The sequence below is a fragment of the Camellia sinensis genome, chromosome 14 (assembly GCF_055761805.1).
Source record: "Camellia sinensis isolate YWXY chromosome 14, ASM5576180v1, whole genome shotgun sequence".
NCBI lineage: Eukaryota > Viridiplantae > Streptophyta > Magnoliopsida > Ericales > Theaceae > Camellia > Camellia sinensis.
Genome location: NC_138974.1, coordinates 134,208,476 through 134,225,884, shown reverse-complemented (window position 1 = coordinate 134,225,884; position 17,409 = coordinate 134,208,476). Strand labels below are relative to the sequence as shown.

Genomic DNA, 17,409 nt, shown 5'->3' with positions numbered 1-17,409 from the left:
TTTTAGGAAGGACCTGGATGCATAGATATGGGGCTGTACCATCAAGTTATCATCAGTGTGTTAAGGCTAAATGGAGAAAGAAGACGGTGACAATTCAAGCTGCAGAAAGGCCTTTCGAGATCCATGAAGCTCATTATTCTGATGCCATCTACTTCACCGAATTGGCTGTCGAAGAAGTTCCCACCACCTCTAAGCCTCGAGGGGTCAAAATTCCTCGTTGGGAGGATATCAAAGATGACAAGGAGCCGATGGCAGAATCAAGTAAGCGGGCGATGTCTAGACCAGAAAGTCCGCCTATTCCTTGGAAGGTGATGAAAGTCCGAGAAGGAGGCAAGATGGTGTACTATTTATGAAGGTGAGGGGAGTCGGTTTCTTCAGTCACCGACTCCGAGTCAAAAGAAGAGCCTCCTGACAATGATATAGTAATAAAGCCTGAAGTGGCTCCAGAATGCATGCAAGATGGGCCGAAGCCTCAGCCTGAACAACTTATTGAAGTAGATTTGAGTGATGGACAAGATGCACCGAGGCCGGTATTCCTAAGTTCGAGCCTTAGCCCAGAGAAGCAGGAACAGTTGTTAAAGTTGATAAGCCGATACTCAGATGTGTTTGCTTGGTCATATAAGGAAATGCCCGGACTAGATCCTGACCTAGTCTCCCACTATCTTGATGTGTTTCCAAACTCCAAGCCAATTAAGCAAGCTGCTCGAAAGTATCATCCAGATCTCGAAGAGAAGATTAAGGAGGAGATTGAAAAACTTCAACAGGCTGGTTTCATCCGGCCAATACAGTACCCTACGTGGTTAGCAAACATCGTGCCAGTAAAGAAGAAGAATGGCCAAATCAGAGTATGTGTAGACTTTCGAGATTTGAACAAATCTTGCCTGAAGGATGAATTCCCTCTTCCTCACATGGACACCCTTGTGGATGCCACCTCGGGACACCAGATGTTCTCATTCATGGATGGATTCAGTGGATACAATCAGATTAAGATGGCTGAAGAGGATGCAGAAAAGACTGCTTTTAGAACACCTCTCGGAAACTTCTTCTATACAGTCATGCCTTTCGGACTCAAGAATGTCGGTGCAACTTACCAAAGGGCTATGACTGCAATCTTTCATGACATGATCCATCATGAGGTGGAAGATTATGTTGATGATCTAGTGGTGAAATCCAAGAAAGAAGAAGACCATCTCCGAGACCTTGAGAAGGTATTCAAGAGGTGCCAGAAATTCAAAATGAGGATGAATCCTCTCAAATGTGCTTTCGGGGTGACGGCCGGGAAGTTCCTCGGGTTTCTTGTACATAGGCATGGTATCGAGGCAGATGAAGACAAGGTCAAATCTATTAGAGCAATGCCTCCCCCGCATTCTCAGAAGGAGTTAAAGAAGTTCCTCGGGAAGGTGTCTTATATTCGGAGGTTTATCCCAGCACTTGCAGAGATCTCTGCCCCTTTCGGTTCATTGTTAAAAGGCGATGCCAAGTTCGAGTGGAACCAGGAGCACCAAAAGGCCTTCGAGAGAATCAAGGCGGCCTTGACCTCGCCTCAGATCATGATAGCCTCGCAGCCCGGGGTGCCTCTAATGTTGTACTTAACTTCAACCCCCAAGTCCATAGGGGCATTATTGGTCCAAGATGTAGATGGAGTAGAACGCCCGGTGTATTATATCAGCCGAAAGATTCGAGGAGCAGAAGTCCGATATACTCCGGTAGAGAGACATTGTTTAGCTTTGGTATTCACTGCCCAAAAGCTCAGACATTACTTCTTAGCACATCAGATTCAGATTGTTACTAGAAGTGATCAAATCCGATACCTCCTCAGCAAGCCTGCTTTAACCGGGAAGGTGGCAAGATGATTGTTAGCACTGGGTGAATTCGAAATCACATGTGTAGCTCCCAAGGCAATCAAAAGCCAAGCCTTAGCTGATCTCCTTGCTCAATTTCCAAGTGGTGACTACGAACCAGTGAATGAAGAATTAAGAGGAGAGGTGCATGCAGCTATGGCTTCTGAGGAAAGCTTTTGGACATTGAGCTTTGACGGAGCAACAGCCGGAGGAAAAGGAGGAACCGGGATAGTCCTTACAAGCAAAAGTGGGGAAAAGTTATATTTGTCTTATAAACTGGATTTTCGTTGTTCGAATAACGAAGCTGAGTATGAGGCTCTTATTTTAGGTTTGATAGCAGCTGAGAAACACAGTATCAAGAAGATTCGGATCCGGGGGGACTCAAAGCTGATAGTGAAGCAAGTTTCAGGACAGTTCGTCTTAAAGGAGCCTGCCTTGGCCACATATCGAACAACAATCCAAAGGCTTCTTGACAAATTTCAGAAGGTCGAAATAGAGCATGTGCCTCGCTCCGACAACAAGTTTTCAGATGCCCTCGCAACATTAGGGGCAAGGGTTGACATTCCAGAGGAAGAGGCAACAATTGTTATCAAGAAGAGAACAGAACCTTCAATAATACCCGAAGACAAAGACCTTCCGGAGGACTGGAGAGGAGAAGTCCTCGAACAACTCAAAAGCAAAGTTGGAAAACTGACTATGGCCAAGCTTGCCCAATTCACAATTATTCAAGGTGAACTTTACTTCCGAGGGGGTACCGGATTCCTAGCCCGGTGTGTTGGCCAACAAGAAGCGAGCTTCCGATTACAACAAATCCATGAAAAGTCTTGCGGGGATGGGGATATTAGTCTGTACAGAAGAATCTAAAGACAAGGCTATTATTGGCCCGAGATGGAGAAGGACTCGAATCAATTACAGAAGGAATGCGCCAAGTGTCAATCATACATCCGGGAGGATGAGAGTTGCTTTGAAATTGATACCCCTGACTGGAGGCAAGTTTACATTGACTATCTCAAAGAGGGAACACTACCTGAGAGCCCGAGGGACATTGCACACCTCAAGGGGAGAGCAAGGCGGTACTTTCTTGATCAGGACAAGCTTTACAGAAGAAGTATTGAGGGCACTCCCCTGAGGTGTCTCTCCAAGGAGGAGTCAGATCTAGTCCTCAGAAGAGCTCACGAGATTGAACATCAAGGAGGGGCTCGGCTGTTCGAGCAGCTTACAAACTAGAACCACATTCGATAGCCATCTGGGGTAGTCCACATTTGTGATAAATTGTGCCTTAAGGAGCTTATCTACTTCAGAAGCAATAAGGTTATTGCGCTCCGGGTGAAAGATGCGTTGTTTCTGGCGGATGGGTCGGAAATGGGGCTCAATGCTGAGACGGTGGGTGATAAGGAGGGGTCAATACCTGGCATATCGGAGTAGGTCTAGGCAAATACGTCATTGTGCTCAATCAGGAGAGTGGTGAGGTCGGCCTTGGCCTGGGAGGATAGTTGGCTGCCGATCTTGGCAGTTTTTGCCGGGTTGGTAGGATCGATGAGGACCTCGACGAGCTCTTCCACTGGTTCTCCTCTGACCAACTCGTCCTCGTCTCTGACGTCGAGTCCTTCAATGATCATAGCCTCCTTAAGCTTGACTTCTTTAAGTGAGGTGACATAACACTCTCTAGCCACGGTCTACTCTCCCCTCATTGTGCCGACTCCAAGATCGGTGGGGAACTTGATGGCAAGATGGAAAGTGGATGTGATAACTTGGAAGGCATTTAGGGCGGTGCGACCAAGGATGATATTGTAGGCAGAGGGGCAGTTGACAACAAGAAAGATGAGTAACTTTGTGGTCAGTCGCGGGTATTCACCAATTGTGATGGGAAGATCGATGGAGCCGATGGAGGTCACCCGATCACCAGTAAAACTGGCCAATGGGGTTTGGAGAGGGGAAAGACTTTCTTTCCCGATCTTGAGCTGGCGGAAGCAATTTAAGAAAATGATGTCGGAAGAATTGCCGTTGTCGACGAGAACCCATCTGACCTTGTAGTTGAAGAGGAGGGTAGAAATGACGAGAGGGTCGTCATGAGGGTATCGGATGCCTGTGTAGTCGGCGTCCGTAAAGGTGATAGGCTCCGTCCACTGCTTGGGCTATTTGGAGGGTCGGTCCAATGTGACAACTTATTTGTCTGAGCCTTGCCTTATTTTCTTGAGTTCTGCCTGCTGGGCCGAGCGGGATGGTCCTCCACAAGCAAGTCCGCCAACAATGACTTTGATTTCTCCAACTGGTGGGGTGGGGTTACCTTGTGCCCGGGGTTGCTGTGGGAGGCGATCATGACCTTGGTTAGGTTGGGCTGGTTGCGGGGGAGGAGTGCGCCGGCGGTTATTTCTGATGGGTTTAGTCCTTTGTCTCTGCTGAGGGCGAGTTTTCGTGAATCGACTGAGGCGTCCCTGACGTATCAAGCCTTCGACCTGATCTTTGAGGTTAACACACTCCTCGGTATTATGGTCGTGGTCTTGGTGGAAACGGCAGTACTTGGACTGGTCTCGTCGATCGAAAGGAGACCGTGATGGCTGGGGCCATTTTAGGGGGTAGTCTCGTTGAATCTGATTGAGGACTTGTTCCATGGGGGAATTGAGGGGTGTGTACCGTTCGAACCGGCCGGACGGTCGAGTTGGTGCCGACCGGTCGGCTCGGGGGGGTCAGTTTATATACTGAGGTGTTGGGTTATTGTATGGGTGTTTCTAATTTCCGAGTCCTTTCTCTTCTCTCTAGGGGTGGGGTGTTTGGCTATAGGGTCTTGGCGAGCGGCTAGGGAATCTTCGGCGTTCATATATTTTTGGGCTTTGGAGAGTAGGGTTGCCATGGAGGTCAGGGGGTTTTTAGAGAGGGAGAAAAGGAAGTCAGACAACCGTAGACCGGCCATAAAAGCCGTAAGGATGACCTTGTCATAGTTTTCCGCTACCTGCAAGGCTTCGGTGTTGAAGCGGGTAACGAAACTGCGCAGCGACTCCCCCTCAGTCTGACAGATGTTGAGGAGTTGGGTTGCCGGACGTCGTTGGCGCGGAGCTCCAATGAAATAGCTGAAGAAGGAGTCATTGAGGTGCTGGAAAGTGGAGACAGAGTCTGCTGGCAATTGACTAAACCAAAGTCGAGCGGACCCTTTGAGTGTCACGGGGAAAGCTCGACACATGATTTCATCAGGGAATGTATGAAGGATCATGAGGGATCATGAGGGTTCTGTAGGTCTCCAAGTGGTTGATTGGGTCCGTCGTACCATCAAAAGAGTCGATAATGGGCATTTTAAACTTGGAGGGTAGAGGTTTGTCCCGGATGGAGGCGATAAATGGTGAGTTGGCTGTGGTGGATGGTTTATGCTGTATGTTCTGTATGACTCCTTGGAGCTGGAGCTTCATGGCTCGGAGTTCTGCATCCCAGTAAGGGACGTTGTCACCACCAGAGGGAAACGGGAGCTGGACGCTGCTGGCCTCTCCTTTAGGGGTGGGTGTTTGGGCCGATAGATGTGGGACCCGGGGGGTAGATTCATATCTGGGGGAGGCGGTCGCAAACCTTCCAAGTTGGGCGGATGGGGCTGTTGGACAGTGTGGCTCAGAGCTCGTTCTTGGTTGGGTGGAATATCTGGAGGTGGTGGAGGAGGCATAGGAGGGTTTCTTTGGAGTAGAGCATTAATCAAAGCTTGGTTATGCTCGGCCAGGCGGTTAATGCTGTTGGTGAGCTCGGTAAAGTACTATGGTGGGTTGTTTGGATTGGGAGGGTTGGCTTGGTGGTCGGGAACATTGGGGTAGGAAGCCATAGATCTAGTCGTGACCATCCACCTTCGCAGGTGGTAGGAAAGGGGTTATTGGGGAAGGGCCTCCGGCAACAATGAACACAATTGACGCGCGAAGTAAGAGTTCTCACAGACGGCGCTAACTGATGAAACAGTTCGTTCCAGTAGGAACGGGTCGGACTGATCCACGCCCCTCAAGCCTATGTCCGAATAACCAAGCCCACCAGAAGACCTGCACAAGAGTTCAACGAGGAACGGGGAGTCCTCCAGCGAACCCTCCGACGTGCAAGTTAGAGAGAGAAGTGGAATGTGTAGATGGATTAGAGATAGAAAAACTTAACCTTCTTCTTGTCTTTGACGTCTGCTTATATCCTCTGGTAATCATTTCGTTATCCCTTCCGACCTGTCACCTTGGCCGAAAGTCTATGCTCTAGCTTGCCTTGTTGATGGTGAAGCCGTTCCGTCCCAACGGAGAGGAGTTGTCGCAATAAATGCTGTAAGGGGCTTCATTAATGGCGATGTGCAGTGGTAATAACTTTGCAGATCTTTGTCTGCTTATGTGGCTTGCCCTCCTCCTGACATGTGTCTTGATGTTATTGGTTTTTATTGCTACGTGGGGCTTCGGCAGTGTTGGGCCTTAGTATTTGAGTTATATATTGGGCCCTAAATGATAGGCTGTAATCTTTATGGGCTTACTCATATCAAAGGTGAAAAAGATATCTAATAAATTATTTATTAGTTATGAGGATTTGTCTATGATCATTGGCTAATATATGTTGGCAGAATCACAAATTAGTGAAAATAATTAAAAAGAATTTTAAAAATGTAGAGATAGATGCAGTCCTATGTTTTATTATAAGAGAAAATTATGATCTTACATACAACAAAACAAATTGTTTTTAAAATTATTTTGAATTGTTTTCATTTATATATTTTCAAAGTTATAATATGATACTAAGGTACTATGCGTCCTCAATTTTAGTTGTATAACTTTGAGATGTTTCCAAAATTTGAAATTTCATGGCTCATTCAATTATAGCCATAACAAACATACATACCATGAGCTATTCACCAAAGCCACAATAACATCACCTTCCATGATATCCCAACAACAATTCTTTCTCCGAAAAGGAACAAAAACAACCATGAGAACTTAGGTGGATATTCAAATCTTAGCACCAAGGAAAAAAAATAAAATAAAAAAAAGTGAAAGCCATGAAGATATATACCACTATAATAAGGGTGCCAATCAATTCCTCTAAAGAAAAAAGGGTGCCAATCAAATTGCAAAGTAAATTTTAAAAGTATTCGTAACATGTTGGTGGAGAAACAGGCTTCTTCCAATAATTTCGACATAATTGCTAACATTTTGTTTTTGGATTAAACAGAAGAGGGGAACCAAAAGTTCAATAGGGTTATTCATATAACACATGAAAGGTCTGTTTGTATCCAATGGAAAAATTTGTCTGTGCAATCCTATTGATGTATTCTAACTTTTTTGGGTGAATTTTATTTTTTTATTTTTGGGTGAATAATGTATTGTAACATACTATCGTTTGCTTAAAAGGGCAAAAAAAATAAAAAATAATAATAATAATTTAGTCAAAACCTTTCCATTAGACCCTTATTTGGTTAAAAATGATAACTCAATTTATTTTGTTTCATAAATCCCCCAAGGAGGAAGTGAGGAAGAGCAGAGTAATTTTTTTTAATATTGCCTGTGCATATATATATATATATATATCTCACAAAACTCTTTTGACGATGAATACTTTTGCTTTATTTTATACAAGTTTAAAAATGTTGTGTATGTATATTTTTGATTGGTTTATCTTGTATGTACTCTTTTTTTTGTAACGGTAAAATGTTATTATGAATTAGAGTAATATGTTACCGTCAAATAGAGTAACATGTTTCTTTTTAGGTCAATTTCGATGGTATTTTTATTTTTTTTAAGAATTTCAGTGTTAACATAGATCTTATTTGATAAATCTTGATGAGAGATTTTAAAAATTTTAATTTTATTAAAAATCGACATGTAGATCAAAGTTATATTATTTTAAAATTTAAAATATTAATTGTACTATGTGTTGGACTTTTCAAGAAATTAAATTTTTATTATGAAGAAGTTTTGATCAAATCCCACAAACAAATAAAAAAAAGGCTTAGATTGTAGCTTGCAATACATTTTTAATTTACGGTAGTTTTTTTTTTTTATTAATATGTTGGGCTTCATAAAAAATTAAAAAATTCTATCAATACAAGAAAACACCACAAAATAATGTGACAATATCAATTTTATAATTATAACCATCTGAATGTTTTATTCCAAAGTGAAAAATCCACATTTATGAGTTTCTATTTATATATCATTAATCTAAAAAATTATGGTTTATTACTATTAGAACAGAAAAACTCGGTGCACAAATTGGGGGGGGGGGGGAGTTGCGAGTCCAAGCCCACTAATAATCGTGATGGGCTAACATGTTTTGAAAACATATCTCGGGCCAGGCCTATTATGTTTGGGTCAATTGTAACAAAATACAATCCAATCCAGAACCCGAATAGCCCAACAAATGAGCAAGGCCTTTTAAAAAACCCTAGCGCCATCATTTTTTTGGGATGTGATATAAAATCTTATCTTCGCCGCTTCTCTGTCTTCTTTCATTCGGAGCTTTGAAGAGACGATAGCAATGGTGTCGCTGAAGCTTCAGAAGCGGCTCGCCGCCAGCGTTCTCAAGTGCGGTAGAGGCAAGGTTTGGCTAGATCCTAATGAAGTCAACGAAATCTCCATGGCCAACTCTCGTAAGCTCTCTCTCTCTCTCTCTCTGTGAAAGTTTTTGAAGATAAGTTAACTATTTGATTGATTCGGTTCAATTAACTATCGAAACTTGTTCAGATTCGTTGTTTTATTTCATTTTTGTGAGAGAATCAATGATTTCAATTCGAATTTTAGTTTCTGTCTTCTATTTGTTACTATCTTGAACTTTAATATCAATTCTGTACTCAATTGAATCTACCGATTGATTTGGTGATTTACATGCATACATATATTTATGCTTATGTTTTGTTGACATTTTTTTTTAGATCTACTTATCGAAAACGGTAGGCTTAAATGATTTGTAAATATGTTAAATTTTAATCGCTGGACTTGGAACATCTTGTGATGATGATCTTAGTAATTGCTTTAGTGCTGGATATTGCTATGTTGTTTCATTTTTTCAATAAATTGCAAATATGAACTGGTTATGGCGCTATTGGTTAATGGTTACTCCGTTACTTTGTGCTGTATAGTGAACTGATCACACAACACATCTCATCTTAGTTATTTGCATCAGTAGAAAGTGAATAAATTAAGTCAGAAGGTTTGAAATGACACAATTCGATAACTAGTGTTCTGTTTTTCTGTGTTGTAGTCAAATATGATCCCACAATAGCCTTCGTCTTAGTTATTTGCATCAGTAGAAAGTGAATAAATTAGATTGGAAGGTTTGAAATGACACAATTCGATAACTAGTGTTTGTTTTTTTCAATTGTTCGGTTGTTATTTTCAACATATGCCTCTACTTTGCATCAGGTTTTGTTTTTCTCTATTTGTTGTGGCATAGATTTTTCGAGATGATTTTGCCAGTGGAAGAGTAAAAAATTTATATATATCTGGACATGCTGGCTTGATGCTAGTATTTGTAACCTTTTGTGAACTTGAGGCTGTAATACTTATGTTTTAGTTTGGAGCATCATTGGTTCTTTTTGAGCAAACCTCTGTTTATGCATTTTTTTGTAATGAGTGCAGGGCAAAACATAAGGAAGCTGGTCAAGGATGGTTTTGTCATAAGGAAACCAACCAAGATTCATTCTCGATCTCGTGCACGTAGAATGAATGAGGCCAAACGAAAGGGCCGTCATTCTGGATATGGTAATAATGAGATCATATTTAGATTCAAGTAGAGGATATTTTTGGGTCTAGCAAATTACTAACTTTTTTAGTGATTTTGATGGGTAGTGGGTTTGGGTACATATAGAAACTGAATGTCAAGAGTGTTTTCTTTAACAAGCCAATTAGATGGAATTTGAAAAGAAGCTATCTATTAATATTATGCTAAACTAAACAAAGAGGAAACTTAAAAATGGCCATGGTAGAATGGGATACCATGATTAACAGTTTTGTTCAAGGGCAAGAGGAACTTGCCTGGTTTTGATGATGTTGGTATTTTGCTTGGTTTCAGGTAAACGTAGGGGTACAAGGGAAGCAAGGTTGCCCACAAAAATACTGTGGATGAGGAGAATGCGTGTGCTCAGGCGCTTGCTCCGCAAGTACAGGGAATCAAAGAAGATTGACAAGCACATGTATCATGACATGTACATGAAGGTGAAGGGTAATGTTTTTAAGAACAAGAGAGTTCTAATGGAGAGCATCCACAAGTCCAAGGCTGAGAAAGCCAGAGAGAAGACCTTGTCTGATCAATTTGAGGCTAAGCGTGCAAAGAATAAGGCAAGCAGGGAAAGAAAGTTTGCTAGGAGAGAGGAACGCTTAGCCCAGGTAAGATGCATTAACAGATGGTGAATTATTTTCTTCAATTTTTTGCTCCCTTTGAATTATAATTTATACAATTGTTTCGTTTTCAACTTATTTTCAGTGCCATATTTTTGCCATCTATTTATCAGTAAACACATTTGGTTTGTTGTTTGTTAGTGGGTTGGGTTTCATGCTGGTACTTTTTCTGTATATATGTCTCTCTGAAATGCTATTTTTTGATAGAATTTGACAAATTGATAAATATAGATATTCACATTACGATTTTGGATTTTGTTAGTGAAATCTCCGAATAATGCAATGTAGATGGTATGTTACTTCATATTTGAATAATTTCTCTTGCATGTGGTGTCCAAATGCTCCATCATATACATGATTAGAAGACACAAAAGCTTCTCACTTGATTTACCCAACCCTCAAAGATTGTTCTGTTTGTAGTATCTTGTGCCAAATTGATTATGTTTTATACTTTGCACAGGGTCCAGTAGAGAGAGCACCACCACCTCCAGCAGCAGCATCTGCACCTACAGCTCAAACCACACAGTAAGTATTTGGAGGTTATGTTGCTAATGTATCAGGTGGGTTGGATCATAATTTGACAAGTGTTTCATTTGCCTACAGGGGATCTAAGAAATCCAAGAAGTGAGATGTGCAACAATCTGGGTATTGAGGATCGATGACCTTGGATCTTCTGTGTTCTCTCATTGCTATGATTTTTTTGACCCATAAATTGAACCAAGTGGACTACTTGTTTGAAGCTTCCATTATCTTTTTCTCAATGACCGGATCCCGCACTGAGTTGTCTTCCGCCTAGTGCATTTAGGGCCTTCTTCTTCCTAAAGATTCTTTCATCTTAATATGTTTTTCTTTACGTTTTATGCTTATTTTGTGTGGCAGCGTGTAGTGCATATCTAGAAGAATGCTTAAAATCTGGATACTTGTAGTTTGTTCCCCCAATGTTAGGGTTAATTTCTTTCTTTTATTGATTTGTGCTATTTATGCTTTTTATCCTGTGTTGTTTCATATGAAAGGCGTGTTTGGAAACTGGATGCAATGGCAATGTAATGCGGTTAGTCAGGCATCATGCTTGCATCAATGGTTGGATGGTTAAGTGATATAACTGTGTCCTGAGTCATTGTTTAGTATTGTGATTATGGTGAAACTAGTCTTGAAAATTGGTATTAAAAAAAAAGGTTGGAAGTATGTTGATTTGATGATTTTAGTTGTGTTGAAATTAAGAAAAAGGCGTCTTGTTTTTTTTTTTCTTTTTTTAATTTTTTTTATGCCTAAGTGCTGCATGTTAGCGAAATCTTTACTAAAATGAAAAGGTTTTTCATGTCAATTTTAGTATTTACATTAATTAATGGTTGGTAGGCTCTGATGGTAAGATTATGAATATAGCAATTTTATATGGCAGCAAAAAATTCGATAATGTTCTCGGCGTCAAATTTGGGATGTTGTTAATGATGGCAATTTTGCTCTGCTCTGAATTTGCATCTCCCAGAAGGGATGGGATTTTGCTTTCCCCAGTCTGTTTTCTCCATCTCAATTGCATTAATTAAATATAAATATTTTTTGTACATATATATAATATAATTTCTTAAATATAATAAAAATAAATACGTTCTCAAAACATATATATTATAAAAATAAATTTTCAAAACATTCATATAGTCCATTTTATTACTAATAGATTTTATTTTTTATATTTCTGGTTATTATTCTTTTCTTTTTTTTTCGATTCATTGGTTATTATTCATTCAACTCTCTCTCATTGGTACCATCTTGAATTGAACATAACAAATTAACACAATATTTCCCCACTGATTTCTCCGTTGGAAAAAATATTTAAAAAGTCTACAATTATAATGTATTTAAATTGATTTCTCTTAAAAACTACATTTGTTTCCATCAATAATTTGGTAATTATTTGAATGAAAAAATAATATTGTTATCGTTTTTAGACTGAAAATATTTGCTTTCTTTTTTTTTAAATCTTTATATTTTGGACAAATTATTCACAAGTTTTTTTTGAAAATTGTGTGTTTTATTTGATTCCAAAACCTTTTAGATAGAGCTAAAAGTCTTGTGTCCATTTATCTTCCCCTCTTTCCCTGTACCTTACTTCTTCTCTTTATCTCACTTTTTCTAATATCCAGTGACAACCACAACTACGCTTGTTTTTCTTTTTTCTTTTCGTTATCTTTCTAATCTATAGTCACCGATGACCAACGATCACCATTGATTGGGGTCTACCGACAACCACCGAGCACGAATTCCTTACTTTGCGTTCATCAACAGCGAAAGAGATGAGTTTCCAATGAGGAAGATGAGCAGATCTACTCAAATCTGATATAGATCCACTCAAATTTGAGATCTACATCAGATCTGAAAAGATTTACATTAGATCCAGCTAAATCTAAACCAAAAAGAGTTACCAGAGTACAAGCATCTCTATATCTATCTCTTTCCTTTGATCTCTTAATTTTTTTTATTTATTTATTTTTTATACTATACACTTCTATTTTCTTGTTTTAATTGAGAAAATTTTCAAATTCTGAGTAAGTTGTTTTGGAGTTTTAGTTACAACGGTGAAAACTATAAAATTTTGTAGTTTCAGTTTCTTTAGTGCCAAAATGAATCATTCTTTAGAACTGTAAAATTTTACAGTTTCATAACTTTTTTTAAAATTCTAAAATTTTGCAGTCTCATAACATGTTAAATTTGATTAATAATGATAAATGATTAGTAGAATCATATTTTGAAACTGTAACATTTTACAGTTTCAAAACTAACTTTTCAGTTTGATCTATATTGAAAATTATTTTCTTAAATCCTACAAAAATTAAGAATACCATTTTTTTTCCCCGATTATTGTTGTTTGTTGTTACATTTTTTTCTTCTTTTAGTTTATTAGTATTTAACACATTTTGCTATATTTTTTAGCTATAATTTCTCAAATTTTTTTTAGACAATATTCTAGGCATTCCAGTTAATCTCCGACAATATTCTTGACGTCCAGTAGACATTCTAAACATTCTGGTGGCTTCCGATGACATTCAGAACACTCCGAAGATATTCCGAGAAATTCCTAATGATACGCCGGCGACTTTCCGGTAATGTTCAACTTTCCGACAAGTCTGTAGTGACCGTTTGACAAAATTTTGGTGGTGGTGAGATGTAGCAGCATCTTTAAATTTAAAAAAAAAAAAAAATTAGTAACAATTAAAAATATGTAAGATTAATTGGTGCAAGTATTTTATTTTGAAACTAAATAGATTTTGAATTTTATGCATAAGACCTATTAGTAAGTTCCCCTTATTTTTTACACATTTTGTATTAATTTCAATTTCTTCGTATTAAAAGGATGTCTGTGTAATTATCTATATTTTTTCTGCGTAATTTACTCTAAAAAATTGAATCAAGCGAAGCTGAGTCAACTCAGCAAACCAGGAGATGGAGCAGTTCATTTGACTTGGTTTCAGATCACTTTTACACCCAATTTGTAAACCCATGGCCCAAGCCGAACCAAACCCAGCCTATCAATACGATCTACATCCTTAAATTTGTTGGAAATGGTTATAAAATTCTGAATAAAATTAGAATTTTTTCTTAAATTCGGTCTATTTTTTAGGTGGGCCCCGTGCGTCGATTTTCACGAGTCAAAGTAGTAACGCGTTCTATGCCGCGTTGTGATTCACGTGGTATATTTGGTTGCTCAAAATCATTACCGAGTGAATGGGAAATTGAAGCCAAAGTGTACTCCATGAAAATGGAGTTTTGATGGAAATTCCTTAAGGTTGTAAAATGGCTTGTCCCACATTGATTTGGTGGGAGGTTTTGAATGGGTTTATGAGGCTTGAGTTTGGTACTTGGGGTGTGCCCCAAGGGGTACCCAAGTGTTTTAGAGGGAGAGGTTATGGACAAAATGGACTAGACCCATTGGATCCAAAAATCACCACACAACCCAATACTAATCTTTTTGGGCTAAAACATTTGAATTTAATAACAGGGCCTTTCCCGTTTTGTTATTTGTTTGAAATATAACCCAACAGATTCAAATCTGTTTGAATTCAAAACCAACAGGTTTCATACCTGTTCAATTCAAAACCAATAGCCACCTTTACATCTATAAATAGACTAGCTTCCCATTTGGATTTGACTCCAATTTTCGTACTCCATCCTCTGATATAAATCTCTGCATTTTGCTGCATTTATTTTCTGAAAGAAAGAGTGTAAACACTTAGTGTGTTCGTAAGGCAAACAATTTGTAGTACTACTTTTGTTTGTAGTAGATCATTTCATTCTGGGAGATAGACGTCCAATTTTTGAAAGCACCGTGGAGAAGACGAATCTGTCTTAAGGACACAGTGTCAAACACTGGACTTGATCAGATTATAATTCGAAAAAATTAAATCAAGTAAGTTATTTAATTTATTTTCAGTGTTTTATTATTTATTTAAATCAGATTTTAATTTTGTTTTTGTAACAAAATAAAATTTGTTTTTATTTATTTATTTTTATTTTTATTTCGAGTTTGATTTTTGTAATCAAACAAATTCTCTCATTTCCTTTATTTCTTTTTATTCTGATTATTGTTTAGTACACAACAGAATTTAATTAATTTACATACAGTAAAGATTGTCCTACAAAATTTACCAACAAAAAAACATATGCCGCCAGCCAACCCCATTCGCTTGTATTGTAGCGTCACCACCATGGTTGATGGAGGTTACAAATAAATCAAACTGTTCGTGAAATGACTCGGCTTGACTTGTTAAAAGTTCAGCTCAACTCAGTTAACAAACGAGCCGAGCTTGAGTTTGAGCTCAAACTCAAATAAGTTCAGCACGGTTACTTTTATTTAAATTATATAATAAATATATTATTTATATATTAAATAATATATAAATATATAAATAATAGCATAAATATATTATTTATGTATTAGATAATATAAATAATAATAAAAAATCTTATCGAGCAGAACTCGAGCTTAGCAAAGCTCGACTCAGCTCGACTTGGCTCATTTACAATCTTATAGTTGAGGTTAAACAGTTTTTCTGTAATGATAATGAGAGGCAATTTGAAAAGAAATTAAAAAATTATTTACATTCATGTAAGAGCAACACAAGCACAATTGAAATTGTCGCCATTTATTCATAACTTATATAATACTGTTGTGTAACTCGAATTTGAGCTTAGACCAAATAGCTCGAAATTCATCTTGCTGATTGTCCGGCAAGAAGGCTGACAGCCGCGGTCAATAAGGTGACAATTGCGATAGACAAGTATTTCACCCGGTCATCCGAATGATCTTCTGGCAAGTCATCTGACCAATTGTCCAGTAAATACCAATCTGAACCATTCGAATCCCTCACTTTTCAAGCTACTAGCATTTTTCTAACTCATAAATGTCTTCATAGATAGTACAACATAGTTAGGTAAAAAGAAACATTGCCTTCCCCCTATTAGGGTAGCTCAGTTTTAAAACCTCATGAAATTATCATTGAAATACATCATTACTGCTTTTCACAACCACCACCTTCTTTGTTAAAGCCTTGAGTAAATATCATTGTGTAGGAGAGGGTTCAAGAAAGGAGTTGGAAAATTCGAAGATCTTCAAAGATCCTTGAAGAGCAACTTCGAATTCTCTAGAAGAAATGTGAGAGGCTTAGATTCTTCAATGGTCTCAACTCAAGAACACAAGAGTAAAGGAGATGATGGAGATAAGAGATTGGGTGAAGAAGAAGGCAAAATGGCTAGAGAGAGAATAATGGCAAGGCTCTCCCTTGGAGCTCCCACTTTCACTCTCAAGGTTGATAATGGAGCGGGGAAATTAGTTCTTTCCCAAGAGTTGAAAAATCTCCAAAATCCATCCCTTGTAAAGCTATGGGTGGGTGCTATTTATAGGCACCTCATGATGTAGGATGAAGCCCATGTGCAAGGCACATGGGGGATATTCTCTCTAACCACCTTGTCCGAGGAGGTGACCTCTCCGAGGAGGTGACTTCTCCGAGGATGAGAAAACCCCGAAGAGGAGATCAATCCCTCGGCGAACCCTTCTTCTTAGCCACACCTAACCAATGATCCTCAATCATCCCAAAGGGTCAGGGGTAGTCCCAGAGGACGTCCTGCCACAAAATATTGCCGAGTCTCATGGACGCCCCGAGGTCGTGCCACCTCGACCCGGGTATAGGCTAGTTTAACCGAAGAGTGAATTTGTCTCCACTCACCGTCCTCGGGATCAGGTCCTTTGTTCGAACTCCATTACGCCTATGGTTCTGGTGCGTAGATCCTGGAAAGTTCCGAGCCCGCAAGTGTTCTGGGACTCATTAACGGAGAGACTTCTAGATTGCGTCTGAATCCGTTCGAAGCCAAGTCCTTCGGATCTCTAGATTCGTGGATCCGAATCCTTTCGAGTCTGAGTGCCTCGGATCTCTAGGCTTGCTCAATACCCTTTCGAGTCCGGGGCCGAGTAAGTCTCTTGGTTCGTGGATCCGAACCCTTTCGAGGCTTAGAGCCATTTAGCCCGTTTGATGGTGATAAATTCGGGCCCACCAATCTTGCACTATTGGGCCTAATTAATTTAATGGGCTCAAATTATGTCCTCTTACATTTGCCCCTTGCGTGTATGAGAAATTATAGATTTCTCGGACATGCATAATTTCGCCTTATCAGCCATACTTTGCATCACGTCCCCAGAAATATACTGTCTTGGCAGAGCTTATGGATAAAGTTGAGGATTCACCGTAATTTACAGATAAAATCGACAAGTAATAAAGATAATAAGAAATCTTTTTTATCTTTATGTCATGTTTGGCCCATATACACTTTCATACTTTTGTTTTATTCTCTCAAAGAGAAATCAAATTTTAAATATTTAATAATCCACCCCTCCAGGATGATCAAGAATTAAATTCCTCCCCCCAGAAATGGTGAAACCCATAATTTTTTTTTTATTTTTATATATATATATGGAAGCTAAAGACAAAATCAGCCATTCTTATCCTTTTTTGCAAATGTGAGCTCACTTTTTGAAATGTACTCAGCAAAAAAAAAAAAAAAAAAAAAAATTATTTTGTGGAGTCCAATCATCCAAACCCACTGTTCTTCTTTCTTTAAATTTAAAACCCGTAATTGCTTGGGCCGTTATATATATATATATATATATATATATATATATATATATATATGTGTGTGTGTGTGTGTGTGGAATATTTGAGAGGATATTCCATCACACCCCTTTTTTTTATTCT

The 17,409-nt window shown here is 38.9% G+C and overlaps 1 protein-coding gene across 1 annotated transcript; it reads left to right on the top strand.

Annotated features, from left to right (window-relative positions):
* The first annotated feature begins 8,019 nt into the window (after positions 1-8,019).
* On the top strand, positions 8,020-11,156 carry LOC114271841 (large ribosomal subunit protein eL19y). Its single transcript, XM_028213476.2, has 5 exons — positions 8,020-8,421; positions 9,410-9,532; positions 9,843-10,156; positions 10,629-10,693; positions 10,772-11,156. Exons 1-5 carry the CDS (start codon positions 8,310-8,312, stop codon positions 10,794-10,796), a joined length of 639 nt encoding a protein of 212 aa, XP_028069277.1. The 5' UTR covers positions 8,020-8,309; the 3' UTR covers positions 10,797-11,156.
* Positions 11,157-17,409: the final 6,253 nt, after the last annotated feature.